The sequence below is a fragment of the Macrobrachium rosenbergii genome, chromosome 27 (genome assembly GCF_040412425.1).
Source record: "Macrobrachium rosenbergii isolate ZJJX-2024 chromosome 27, ASM4041242v1, whole genome shotgun sequence".
Classification (NCBI taxonomy): Eukaryota; Metazoa; Arthropoda; class Malacostraca; order Decapoda; family Palaemonidae; genus Macrobrachium; species Macrobrachium rosenbergii.
In genome coordinates, this window is record NC_089767.1 from 31,827,009 (window position 1) to 31,839,508 (window position 12,500).

General features: G+C 34.9%; 2 protein-coding genes across 4 annotated transcripts in view; one reads left to right on the plus strand and one right to left on the minus strand.

The window, feature by feature from the left end:
- LOC136853559 (ciliogenesis and planar polarity effector 2-like) overlaps positions 1-12,500 on the minus strand; it is a 136,547-nt gene that overhangs the window by 83,370 nt on the left and 40,677 nt on the right. The gene's annotated exons all lie outside the window — the stretch shown is intronic.
- The window catches only part of Notum (palmitoleoyl-protein carboxylesterase notum), a 52,944-nt gene that overhangs the window by 2,339 nt on the left and 38,105 nt on the right, over positions 1-12,500 (plus strand). For all 3 annotated transcript variants that reach the window (XM_067129276.1, XM_067129275.1, XM_067129277.1), the window contains exon 2: positions 11,545-11,838. In XM_067129276.1, coding sequence (XP_066985377.1) covers positions 11,545-11,838 — 294 coding nt within the window. The remainder of the gene's footprint in view (positions 1-11,544; positions 11,839-12,500) is intronic.

Below are 12,500 nucleotides of genomic sequence, written 5' to 3' on the forward strand. Positions count from 1 at the left end.
CATTGTAGGCAAAATAACTGTAAGGTCGAAGAATTATGAAAAAAAAATTCCAGTAGAACGAATCCATTAATGTCTAAAAGTCGAAGATTTATAAAAAAAAATCCCAGTAGAACGAATCCCTTAAAATCTAAAAGTCGAAGATTTATAAAAAAAAATCCCCGTAGAACGAATCCCTTAAGGTCTAAAAGTCAAATATTTATAAAAAAAAATCCCAATAGAACGAATCCCCTAAGGTTTAAAAGTCGAAGATTTATAAAAAAAAAAAATCCATGTAGAACGAATCACTTAAGGTCTAAAAGTCGAAGATTTATAAAAAAAAAAATCCTAGTAGAACGAATCCCTTAAGATATAAAAGTCGAAGATTTATAAAAAAAAATCCCAGTAGAACGAATCCCTTAAAGTCTAAAAGTCGAAGATTTATATTAAAAAAATCCCAGCAGAACGAATCCCTTAAGGTCTAAAATTCGAAGATTTATAAAAAAAAATCCCAGTAGAACGAATCACTTAAAGTCTAAAAGTCGACGATTTATAAGAAAATCCCAGTAAAACGAATCCCTTAAGGTCTAAAAGTCGAAGATTTATAAAAAAAATCCTGTAGAACGAATCCCATAAGGTCTAAAAGTTGAAGATTTATAAAAAAAAATCCTGTAGAACGAATGTCTTAAGGTCTAAAAGTTGAAGACTTATAAATAAATAAAAAAAATCTCTGCAGAACGAATACCTTAAGGTCTAAAAGTTGGCGATTTATAAAAAATCCCTGTAGAACGAATCCCTTCAGGTATAAAAGGCAAAGATTTATAAAAAAAAAAAAAAAAATCCTTGTAGAACGAATCCCTTAAGGTCTAAAATCGAAGATTTATAAAAAAATCCCAGTAGAACGAATCCCTTAAGGTCTAGAAGACGAATATTTATAAAAAAAATCCCTGTAGAACGAATCCCTTAAGGTCTAAAAGTTGAAGATTTATAAAAAAATCCCAGTAAAACGAATCCCTTAAGGTCTAAAAGTTGAAGATTTATAAAAAAATCCCTGTAGAACAAATCCCTTGAGGTTTAAAAGTTTAAGATTTATAAAAAAAAACTATAGAACAGATCCCTTAAGGTCTATAAGTTGAAGATTTATATAAAAAAAATCCCTTAGAACGAATCCCTTAAGGTCTAAAAGTCGAAGATTTATATAAAAAAAATCCCTGTAGAACGAATCCCTTAACGTCTAAATGTCGACGAATCCTTTAAGGTCTAAAAGTCGAAGATTTATAAAAAAAAAAAACTGTAGAACGAATCCCTCAAGGTCTAAAAGCCGAAGATTCATAAAAAAACCGCTGTAGAACGAATCTCTTAGGTCTAAAAGTAAACGATTTATAAAAAAAAAATTGCTGTAGAACTAATCTCTTAAGGTTTAAAAGTGGACAATTTATACAAAAAATCCCTGTAGAACGAATCCCTTAAGGTCTAAAAGTTGAAGATTTATAAAAAAAATCCCCGTGCAACGAATCCCTTAAGGTCTAAAAGTCGACGATTTATATAAAAAAAATCACTGTAGAACGAATTCCTTAATGTCTAAAAGTCGAAGATTTATAAAAAAAAAAATCCCTGAAAAACGAATTCCTTGAGGTCTAAAAGTCGCAGATTTATAAAAAAAAAAATCCCTGTAGAACGAATCCCTTAAGGTCTAAAAGTTGGAAATTTATAAAAAAAAAAATATCTCTGTAGAACGAATCCCTTAAGGTCTAAAAGCTGAAATTAAAAAAAAAAATATATGTAAAACGAATCCTTAACGTCTAAATGTCGAACATTTAAAAAAAATCACTGCAGAACGAATCCCTTAATAAAAAGCGATTATTTAAAAAAAAATCCCTGTAGAAGATTTATAAAAAAATTTATAAAAAAATCTGTAGAACGAATCCCTCAAGGTCTAAAAGTCGAAGATTTATAAAAAAAAATCTGTCGAACGAATCTCGAGGTCTAAAAATAAATGATTTATAAAAAAAAAAATTGCTGTAGAGCTAATCTCTCAAGGTTTAAAAGTAGAACAATTTATACAAAAAATCCCTGTAGAACAAATCCCTTAAGGTCTAACAGTTGAAGATTTATAAAAAAAAATCCCCGTATAACGAATCCCTTAAGGTCTAAAAGTCGACGATTTATAAAAAAAAATCACCGTAGAACGAATTCCTTAATGTCTAAAAGTCGAAGATTTATATAAAAAAAAAATCCCTGAAAAACGAAGATTTTAAAAATCTAAAAACTAATCCCTTAAAGTCTAGATTTATAAAAAAAAAATCCCTGTAGAACGAATCCTTTTGTCTAAAAGTTGAAAATTTATAAAAAAAAACGAATCCTAAGAACGAAGTCTTAAGGACAAAATAAATTGAAAATAAAAAAAGATCTAAAAGTTGAAGATTTATAAAAAATCCCTGAAAACGAAACCCTTATGGTCTAAAAGTTGAAGATTTATAAAAAAAATTCCTATAACGAACCCCTTAAGGTCTAAAAGTCGAAGATTTATAAAAAAATCCATTTATAAAAAAATCCCTGAAGAACGAATGTCGGAGGTTTATAAAGAAAAAACCTGTAGGTCTAAAGCCGTCGAGATTTATAAAAAAATCGCTGTAGAACGAATCTCTTAACGTCTAAAAGTAAACAATTTATAAAAAAACCTGTAGAATGAATCCCTTAAAGTCTAAAAGTCGAAGATTTATACAAAAAAATCCCTGTAGAACGAATCCCTTAAAGTCTAAAAGTTGAAGATTAATATAAAAAAATTCCTGTAGAACGAATCCATTGAGGTCTAAAAGTTGAAGATCTATAAAAACTAATCCCAGTAAAACGAATCCCTTGAAGTCTAAAAGTCGAAGATTTATAAAAAAAAATTCCTGTAGAACGAATCCCTTAAGGTCTAAAAGTTGAAGATTTCTAAAAAAAAAATCCCCGTAAAACGAATCCCTTAAGTTCTAAAAAGTCGAAGTTCTAAAAAAATCCCAGTAGAACGAGATCCTGAAAAGTTATAAAAATAAATCCCTGCAGAACGAATCCCTTAAGGTCTAAAAGTCGAAGATTTATAAAAAAAACCATGTAAAACAAATCCCTTAAGGTCTAATGTCGGAGATTTATAAAAAAATCCCTGAAAAACACTGTCTAAAACGAAGATTTATAAAAAAATCCTTAAGGTCTAAAAGTCGAAGATTTATATAAAAATCCCTGTAGAACGAATCCCTTAAGGTCTAAAAGTCGAAGATTTATAAAAAAAAAAAAAAAAAACCTGTAGAACGAATCTCTTAAGGTCTAAAAGTCGAAGATTTATAAAAAAATCCCAGTAGAACGAATCCCTTAAGGTCTAAAAGTCGAAGATTTATAAAAAAAATCCCTGTAGAACGAATCCCTTAAGGTCTAAAAGTCGAAGATTTATAAAAAAAAATCCCTGTAGAACGAATCCCTTAAGGTCTAAAAGTCGAAGATTTAAAAAAAATCCCTGTAGAACGAATCCCTTAAGGTCTAAAAGTCGAAGATTTATTTTAAAAAATCCCAGCAGACCGAATCCCTTAAGGTCTAAACTCGAAGATTTAAAAAAAATCATGTAGAATGAATCCCTTAATGTCTAAAAGTCGACGATTTATAAGAAAATCCCTGTAGAACGAATCCCTTAAGGTCTAAAAGTCGATTTAAAAAAATCCCTGTAGAGCCAATCCCTTGAGGTATTAAAGTCGAAGATTAAAAAAAAATCCTTGCAGAACGAATCCCAAGTTTAGACTTTAAAAAAAATCCAGAAACGAATCCCAAGACTAAAGTCTAAACTCTAAGAGAGAGAGAGAGAGAGAGAGAGAGAGAGAGAGAGAGAGAGAGAGAGAGAGAGAGAGAGAGAGAGGCTCTAATGATCAAATAAATTTAAAATTCTCAAAAATTTATATTTTCACACATTCTACCTTAATTCGCCGAGAGAGAGAGAGAGGATCTATTGATCAAATAAACGTACAAATTCACAAATATTCATATTTTTCCACATTCCACTTTAAGTCTGAGAGAGAGAGAGAGAGAGAGAGAGAGAGAGAGAGAGAGAGAGAGAGAGAGAGAGAGAGAGAGAGAGAGAGAGAGAGAGAGAAAGGAATGCTGGCAGTGTGTGATAGCAATAATGGAATGTCGCGCAAAAAAATACAAAAAATTCCACCCGTCGAATCACGATGGTCGATCATGACCCACGATTTTGTTCATCCCCACTAAACCCATCGACTTCGACACCCATTTCTACATTCTTCCTACACCCACACCCATTCCTGCTCCCATTCCCACACCCAATCCCCCACCGCCCACCCCTTACGAAATGAACTTAAGATACGTTTATATTTGCATCATAAAATTCGTAACTTCCTCTCCAGCCTTCAAAAACTATAAAGGAAATAGATGTCTGCACGTGATATACTGGTGATTGGACACAATAATGAGAAACTGCAGAGACTGGTAAAGGGATTGGAAAGTGTTTGCTAGGGAAGAAATTTCAGAATGAATGTGAGGAAGTTGAAGATACGTCTATATTTACAACATAAAATTCCACTAAATATAAAAAGATTTGATGTTTGAACGTGGTGATCGGGCATAGTAATGAGAGACTGCATGGTCAGGTGAAGGAATCTGAAAGAGTTAGGGGAGAAAGGCGATGGTGAGATAGAATAAGGTAATGAGGCTCAATATTATCAGATTTTAGAACTGAAGGGGATAAACTTTGTTGTTTTATTCAATAGTTGCTAAAACATTTGCCAATTTAAACAATACGTGAGTTATCCTCTTGAAAAGAATCCTAAATGAGGTGAATTTTATATCTTTGCCTGTAAATAATAAAAATATAATAAAATAAAAATGAAAAAAATAAAATAAAGAGTCTAATTGAGCTAAATTAAGTTAAGAGACAAAGAAGGTGGCCTAGGAATGGTGTGGCATTGCAAAGGAAACGCCTCTCCAGTAAAATAACCCGAAACGGCTCAGCTTGGAGGACTTAGAGAGAACCTGTTCAAAGGCAAATTCCTCCTCCTACTACTATTATTATTACTACTACCACTACTACTACTACTACTACTACTACTACTACTAACTACAAACACTAGGAATTACGGAGAGAGCCGTTTCAAAGGCATATCCTTCCTCCTCCACCTCCTACTACTTCTATTTTACTACTACTACTACTACTACTACTACTACTACTACTTGCTGCTGATACAAACACTATGGATTAAGGGGAGAGCCGTTTCAAAGGCATATCCTTCCTCCTCCTCCTCCCCCTCCTCCTCCTCCTACTACTACTTCTATTACTACTACAAACACTAAGGATATTGGAAAGACCCGTTCCGAAGGCAAATCCCTCCTACTACTACCACTACTACTATTACTAACACTAGGGACAATGTATCATAATCCGACGATGTTGTATCGTGTCAGAATGACCTCCGTTTCAGGCGTTCCGCAAGGTATGCCTTTCGCATCTCGTGAATATTTCTGCCCGAATGACCAAGGACATTTTACGGAATCTTATGACTATAAGCCTTAAGTGGGCGTGTGGGTAGATGGGCGGATGGATAAGTGGGTAATTGGGCGAACGGGTAGGGGTAGAGAAAGAATATTTGAAACAGGTTGAAAAAGTGCTGACTATATTCAAAATGATCTCAGTTCCGCCATTCGTGTCTTCCTGTACTTCCATGAACGCCCAGTGACCCAAAGATATTATCGTTCATGAATATATAGATGATCATCAGGAGATTTACAAGACACAAAATGCAGTGTGGTGCAAAAATGAGTTTTATTATTTTTGCCCAAAGTACAGGGCAGGAGAAGTAAATACAGAGAGAGAGAGAGAGAGAGAGAGAGAGAGAGAGGTTCTCTCAGAGAGCTTTTAGAGAGAGAGAGAATGGTTCTCTCATTTAGCTCTTCTCTCTCTCTCTCTCTCTCTCTCTCTCTCTCTCTCTCTCTCTCTCAAATGAAGACTTAAAATCACCACCAATATTTACAAGCGAGCAACAGATTGGAATTTATGGAAAAACAATATATACACATATATATATATATATATATATATATATATATATATATATATATATATATATATATATATATATATATATATATATATATATACATATATATATATATATATATATATATATACATATATATATTTATATATACATTTATATATATATATATATATATATATATATATATATATATATATATATATATATATATATATATATATATTTATTTATAAAGTGTCCTATGCAACAGCATATACTGAAACTACAAGAACTAAGGAACATCTTTCTATATGAATACATTTAATTGAAGAATTGCTATTACATGCACTAACAGTTTCGCTGAAGATATGTTGACAATTACACGAAGGCCTCTGGTTTTGATTTTCCTATAATTACATATATATATATATATATATATATATATATATATATATATATATATATATATATATATATTTATATACACAGTAGCCAAACAGTTGGGAGGGACATAAGAACAGACATACTAATATTATCTTTTCATGAGCCATAAAATCTTGTCGTATGCCAAATATGTCTAACCAACGCCACTAATATAAGTTGTAAACATCGAGGAACACATTATTCATGGCCCATATACGTAGGAATTTAAATATATATGTAAAAATATATATATATATTATATATATATATATATATATATATATATATATATATATATATCATGAAAGTTCTGGAGTTTTGTCAGTTAACCGTCAGACAGCTTAAGAAGGAAGGGGCAAAGAGAGAGAGAGAGAGAGAGAGAGAGAGAGAGAGAGAGAGAGAGAGAGAGAGAGAGAGAGAGAGAGAGAGAGAGAGGGGGGGGCACTTACGAAGCATCCAAAAACGGCATACCAAAATAATATTCGAGGTAATTGCCTGCCAACATCCTGGTTCACCAGAGACTAAGAAAGAGAAATTATGCCAAAATGAAAAAAATGAAATTCCAAAGGAATGACAAAACCCGAGTTATGTCCGTGCCTGGAATGAGGAGGCTCCAGGGACACGCTGTTGTCGGATTCCCGGATGGAAATGCCACGGGTAGCAGGAGCAGAAGGAGCAGGAGCAGAAGGAGCAGGAGAAAAAAGAAAGAAGCAGTTTGTTCCATCATCGTCTGGGAAAGAGCCCACACTGACGAAGGCATGTTTGCTGGGGAGTTATTCGCCTTAAGTAATGACGGGCCATAATGACCAGGAATTGGGAGATGCAAAACAACAGAGAGAGAGAGAGAGAGAGAGAGAGAGAGAGAGAGAGAGAGAGAGAGAGAGAGAGGGGGATTGTAAGAGTCCCAGGGCATGCTAGGTCGTACCCAGGAGAGGTCGAAAACACTTACTTGCAGATGGAGACTTCCATGGGGAGAGAGAGAGAGAGAGAGAGAGAGAGAGAGAGAGAGAGAGAGAGAGAGAGAGAGAGAGAGAGAGAGAGGGTGGATTGTAAGAAACCCAGGGCATGCTAGGTCATACCCAGGAGAGGACGAAAACACTTACTTGCAGATGGAGACTTCCATGGAGAGAGAGAGAGAGAGAGAGAGAGAGAGAGAGAGAGAGAGAGAGAGAGAGAGAGATGGGGGGGGGTTATAGGAAGAGACGCTGGGCATGCTAGGTCATACCTAAGAGGGGTCAAAAACAACATATAAAAATAAATAAAAGTAAAATAAGTAATAATGAGACTCACGCAGCTTGTTCAATCCAAAACTCATTCCACAATTTGGTGACAACAGGAATAACCCTTCTTAAGAGCTTATCAAAATATATGGCGAAATTCTACCAGTGCTAATAATAATAATAATAATAATAATAATAATAATAATAATAATAATAATAATAATAATAATACCCTCAAGGCTACCAATAATAATAAAATAATCATCAAAATGTAGAATTACATAATAATAACGATTATATTCATAGATACGTCATTAAATTAATAATAATAATAATAATAATAATAATAATAATAATAATAATAATAATAATAATAATAATAATAATAAGTCAGCCATTCTTATGACTTTCTTTATAATGTAAGCAAGTAAATATTATCAGTTTGACAAATAAGATGTCACTACCCACCCGCAAAAACCTCACAACGATACACCAAAACAAATCGCCCTGAAACAGCGACTTTGTAGCGATTATATTTTTCCAATAAGGAAGCTAAGCCTTCTATACCTACAGAGTTGAATACGCTGTACTATATACCAATATTAAGCCCTCTATACCTATAGAGTTGAATAAGCTGTACTATAGACCTATATTCAGCCTTCTACACCTATAGAGTTGAATAGGTTGTACTGTAGAACTATATTAAGCCTTCTATACCTATAGAGTTGAATAAGCTGTACTATAGACCTATATTAAGCCTTCTATACCTATAGAGTTGAATAGGTTGCACTGTAGACCTATAATAAGCCTTCTATACCTATAGAGTTGAATAGGTTGTACTGTAGACCTATATTAAGCCCTCTATACCTATAGAGTTGAATAGGGTGTACTGTAGACCTATATTAAGTCTTCTATACGTATAGAGTTGAACAGGTTGCACTGTAGACCTATATTAAGCCTTCTATACCTACAGAGTTGAATAGGCTGTATTATAGACCTATATTTTAAGCTTTAAAACCTCTGTATCTGTAGGCTTAGGCCTGAGATTACAGACAATAGTCTTATAAGTATCAAACATTTTGCGTTTTAAAAAAAGTTTTTTTTCTTTATACAAATCGGCAGAAGTTCTTAGTATCTGAACTGATTAGAGAAATTAATTTGAAACCCCGGGAGCTAAGCCACGAAGGTTAAAGTAAAATATTGGCTTTCGAAATCTATTAAAATATTCAACTCTAAAAAAAATTACCTGGGCGTAGTCGCTCGGTTCTCGTACATAAGTTGAACCGGATTTTTTCCCCTTTACACACACACACACACACACTCTCTCTCTCTCTCTCTCTCTCTCTCATTCTCTTCCCACGTCCTTCTCCTTATCCTCTTCTTCTTCTTCTTCTTAAAAATTACAATCTAAAAGAATTATCTGTGATTAGCTACGTGAGTTTAACCGATTTTTTCCCCTTATTACACCTCTCTCTCTCTCTCTCTCTCTCTCTCTCTCTCTCTCTCTCTCTCTCTCTCTCTCTCTCTCTCTCCTCCTCTTCTTCTTCTTCTTCTTCTTCTTCTTCTTCTTCTTCTTCTTCTTCTTCTTCTTCTTCTTCTTCGCGTAGCCACATGGTTCCTGTACGTAAGTCGAACAGGATTTTTTCCCATTATCTCTCTCTCTCTCTCTCTATTCCCTTATTCTCATCCTCTTCCTATACCTCCTCCTCCTCCTCCTCTTGTTGTTGTTGTTGTTGTTCTTAGCGTAGCCGCATGATTCCTGTACTTAAGTTGAAACGAATTTTTCTCCTTACAAAAATTCTCTCTATCTCTCTCTCTCTCTTTTTCCTATACCACTTCTTCTTCTTCTTCTTCTTAGCGTAGCCGCATGATTCCTGTACTTAAGTTGAAATGAATTTTTTCCCTTATTACACAAAGTCTCTCTCTTCCTGTACCTCTTCTTCTTCTTCTTCTTTTCGGGAGCGTCATGACACGACACTTTTCGAAAATATCTCTCCCCCGTCCTTATTTCTTTGTCGGGCCAAACTCCTGGAAGGTCTTTCGAAATGCCGACACGTAGAATTAAGGAGGCCACAGGGAGCCCGTCCCCCCCGCTCTCCCTCCCCCCCCAACCCCCCTACAGACAGTTTTATTAAATGGTCTCCAAATCTATTTCGCCCTCTTTTAAACGGGGGTGGGGGGGGGAGGAGAGACAGAGTGGAAGGGGAAGAGAGGGAGACGCCTGATTTTGAAGTGGGCCCAGTCATGGTAAACCAGAATTTTTCTTTGGAAAAAAAAATCATCTAAAGTGTTTCATTTTTTCTTCTCTCTCTCTCTCTCTCTCTCTCTCTCTCTCTCTCTCTCTCTCTCTCTCTCTCTCTCTCTCTTTTGGGAGGTTTGTGGGAATCATTTCAAGAATCTCTCTCCTTTCTCTCAAGTTTTCTAAAATCATCTTAAAATAATCTCCTTTTTTCGTGAAATTACGGACAGGCCAGGAATTACAGACAGATCAGGAATTAAGGACATACCAGGAATTACGGACAGACCAAGAATTACGGACAGACCAGGAATTACGGACAGACCAGTAGTTATGGACAGACCAGGCATATGGTCAGACCAGGAATTATGGACAGACCTGGAATTATGAACAGACCATGAATTATGAACAGACCAGGAATTACAGACACCCCAGGAATTATGGACAGACCAGGAATTACAGACAGACCAGGAATTAAGGACAGACCATGAATTATGAACTGCCAGGAATTACGGACAGACCAGGAATTATGAAGAGACCAGTAATTACAAACAGAACAGGAATTATGGATGGACCAGGAATCATGGACAGACCAGGAATTACAGACAGACCTGGAATTACGGACAGACCAGGAAATACAGGAAGACTGGGAATTACGGACAGACCAGGAATTACAGACAGGGGGCAGACCAAACACGAATGGAAGAATTTCACCGATTCCCTGTAGATATTCAAATTTTCCCAAAGCTCTTGAAAATGTTTGGGATAAGGATGAACCAATAACATCTTTGCCTTTTCCTCCACACACACACACACACAAACAAGTGATTATCAAGGTACTTGTTATGTCACGAAGAAAGTCCGGAATAAAACTTTACATTTGTCTAAAGGGTACAAAATTGGATAAATCCATATCTTCTAATCTCAGGTCAATTCAGATTAATGGTTTAGGAAACACAGAATACAACCTAGGATTTCTTAATTAAAGAACTAATTTTCAAACGCGTTGCAATGACGATGGTCACTGACGTTTAAATCTGAATTTTAAAACAAATGGTAAATGGCATTGAACTATTTTAATCCAAATCTCATGATCTTAAGCCAATTCAAATTAACGGTTTAGGAAACATAGAAGATAGTCAGGCGAGTTCCGTTTCTTCAAATCAGATGTTTTAAAGGCGTCGGCATAACGAGGGTTAATGATTTTGAATTATAAATTTTTAAAAAATGGTTGATATGAATTTATTCTTTGAGCAATTAATGTTGTGTAATTACCTTTCAAAAACGTATACAGAATTACAGAACTATAGAAAAGGTTATCATTCAATGAATAATAATAATAATAATAATAATAATAATAATAATAATAATAATAATAATATTTACCCTTCAGAAACGAAACTTTCATTCAGAAACGGACACAGAATTATACATAGTGATTACATTCAATGAAGAATTAATAATAATAATAATAATAATAATAATAATAATAATAATAATAATAATAATAATAATAATAATAATAATAATAATAAAAAAGAATAATAAAATAATAATAAAATGTTTTTATTCAGAAAAGAATAAAAATTATAAAAATGTTTTTATTCGCTGAATAATAATAATAATAATAATAATAATAAATAATAACCATTTTCTCCATCTCTTCCAGACTACTGTTGGCACTGATTTTGGGCGGATCCTCTGGGGGCAGGGGGGGCCCCGGATCGGCCGAAGGAGGAGGTATAGGGGGCGGAGGAGGCAGCAGCGGCCTTAGCGCCGCCCTCGGCGCCCTAGGGCCCTTAGGGTCGGGGCCCTTGGGCGCCGTCGTGGGCCCGAGGCTCATGGCGCGCCTGGTGGAGGGCGAGGCCGTCCGTCGGGTGGTGGAAGCTGCCGAGACGCCCCTGACGAGGTATTACTTCGACCCGGCCACGAGGGCGGTGTGCAACGACAATTCTCCCGCGGGGTGAGTGGATGGGACCCTCTTTGTTTTTTTTTTTTTTTTTTTATCCTACTTCTTTCGTTTGTTTGTGTGTTTGAGTTTTGTCGTCATAGAAAACGAGGTAATCCTTCCTTCCTTCTTTTTCTTTCTTTCTATTGTTTGTTTGTGTTTTGTCGGCAGAAAGTCGTGGCAGATATTTCTTTCTTTGCTTTGTTTTTTCGTTTGTTTATGTGTTGTTGACAGGTAGTCGAGGCAGGTCTCAGGGTGTTATGGACCAGTCGTTCTTTCTTTACTTCCTTCCTTAGTTTGTTCTTTTTTTTTTCGACATAAAATCTGTCGACATAAAATCAAGTCAGATCTCAGGGTACCATGGGTGAATCCTTCTAACTTTTCTTCCTTTGTTTGTATGTTTTTGTCGACAAAAAAAGATAGAGTACATATTGTCAGAGCTTAGGGCATTACGAACGAATCCTTCCTTCATTTTTCATTTTTTGTTTGTTTGTGCTTTTGTCGACAGAAAATCGAGTCAGATTTCAAGGTATTATGGAAGAAACCTTCTTTCTTTCCTTCCTTTGTTTGTTTGTGTTTTGTCGACAAGTCCTTCTTTCTTTCTTGACTTCCTATTTTTGTTTGTTTTTTGTCGACATAAAATTGACTCAGATCTCAGGGTATTACTGACTAATCTT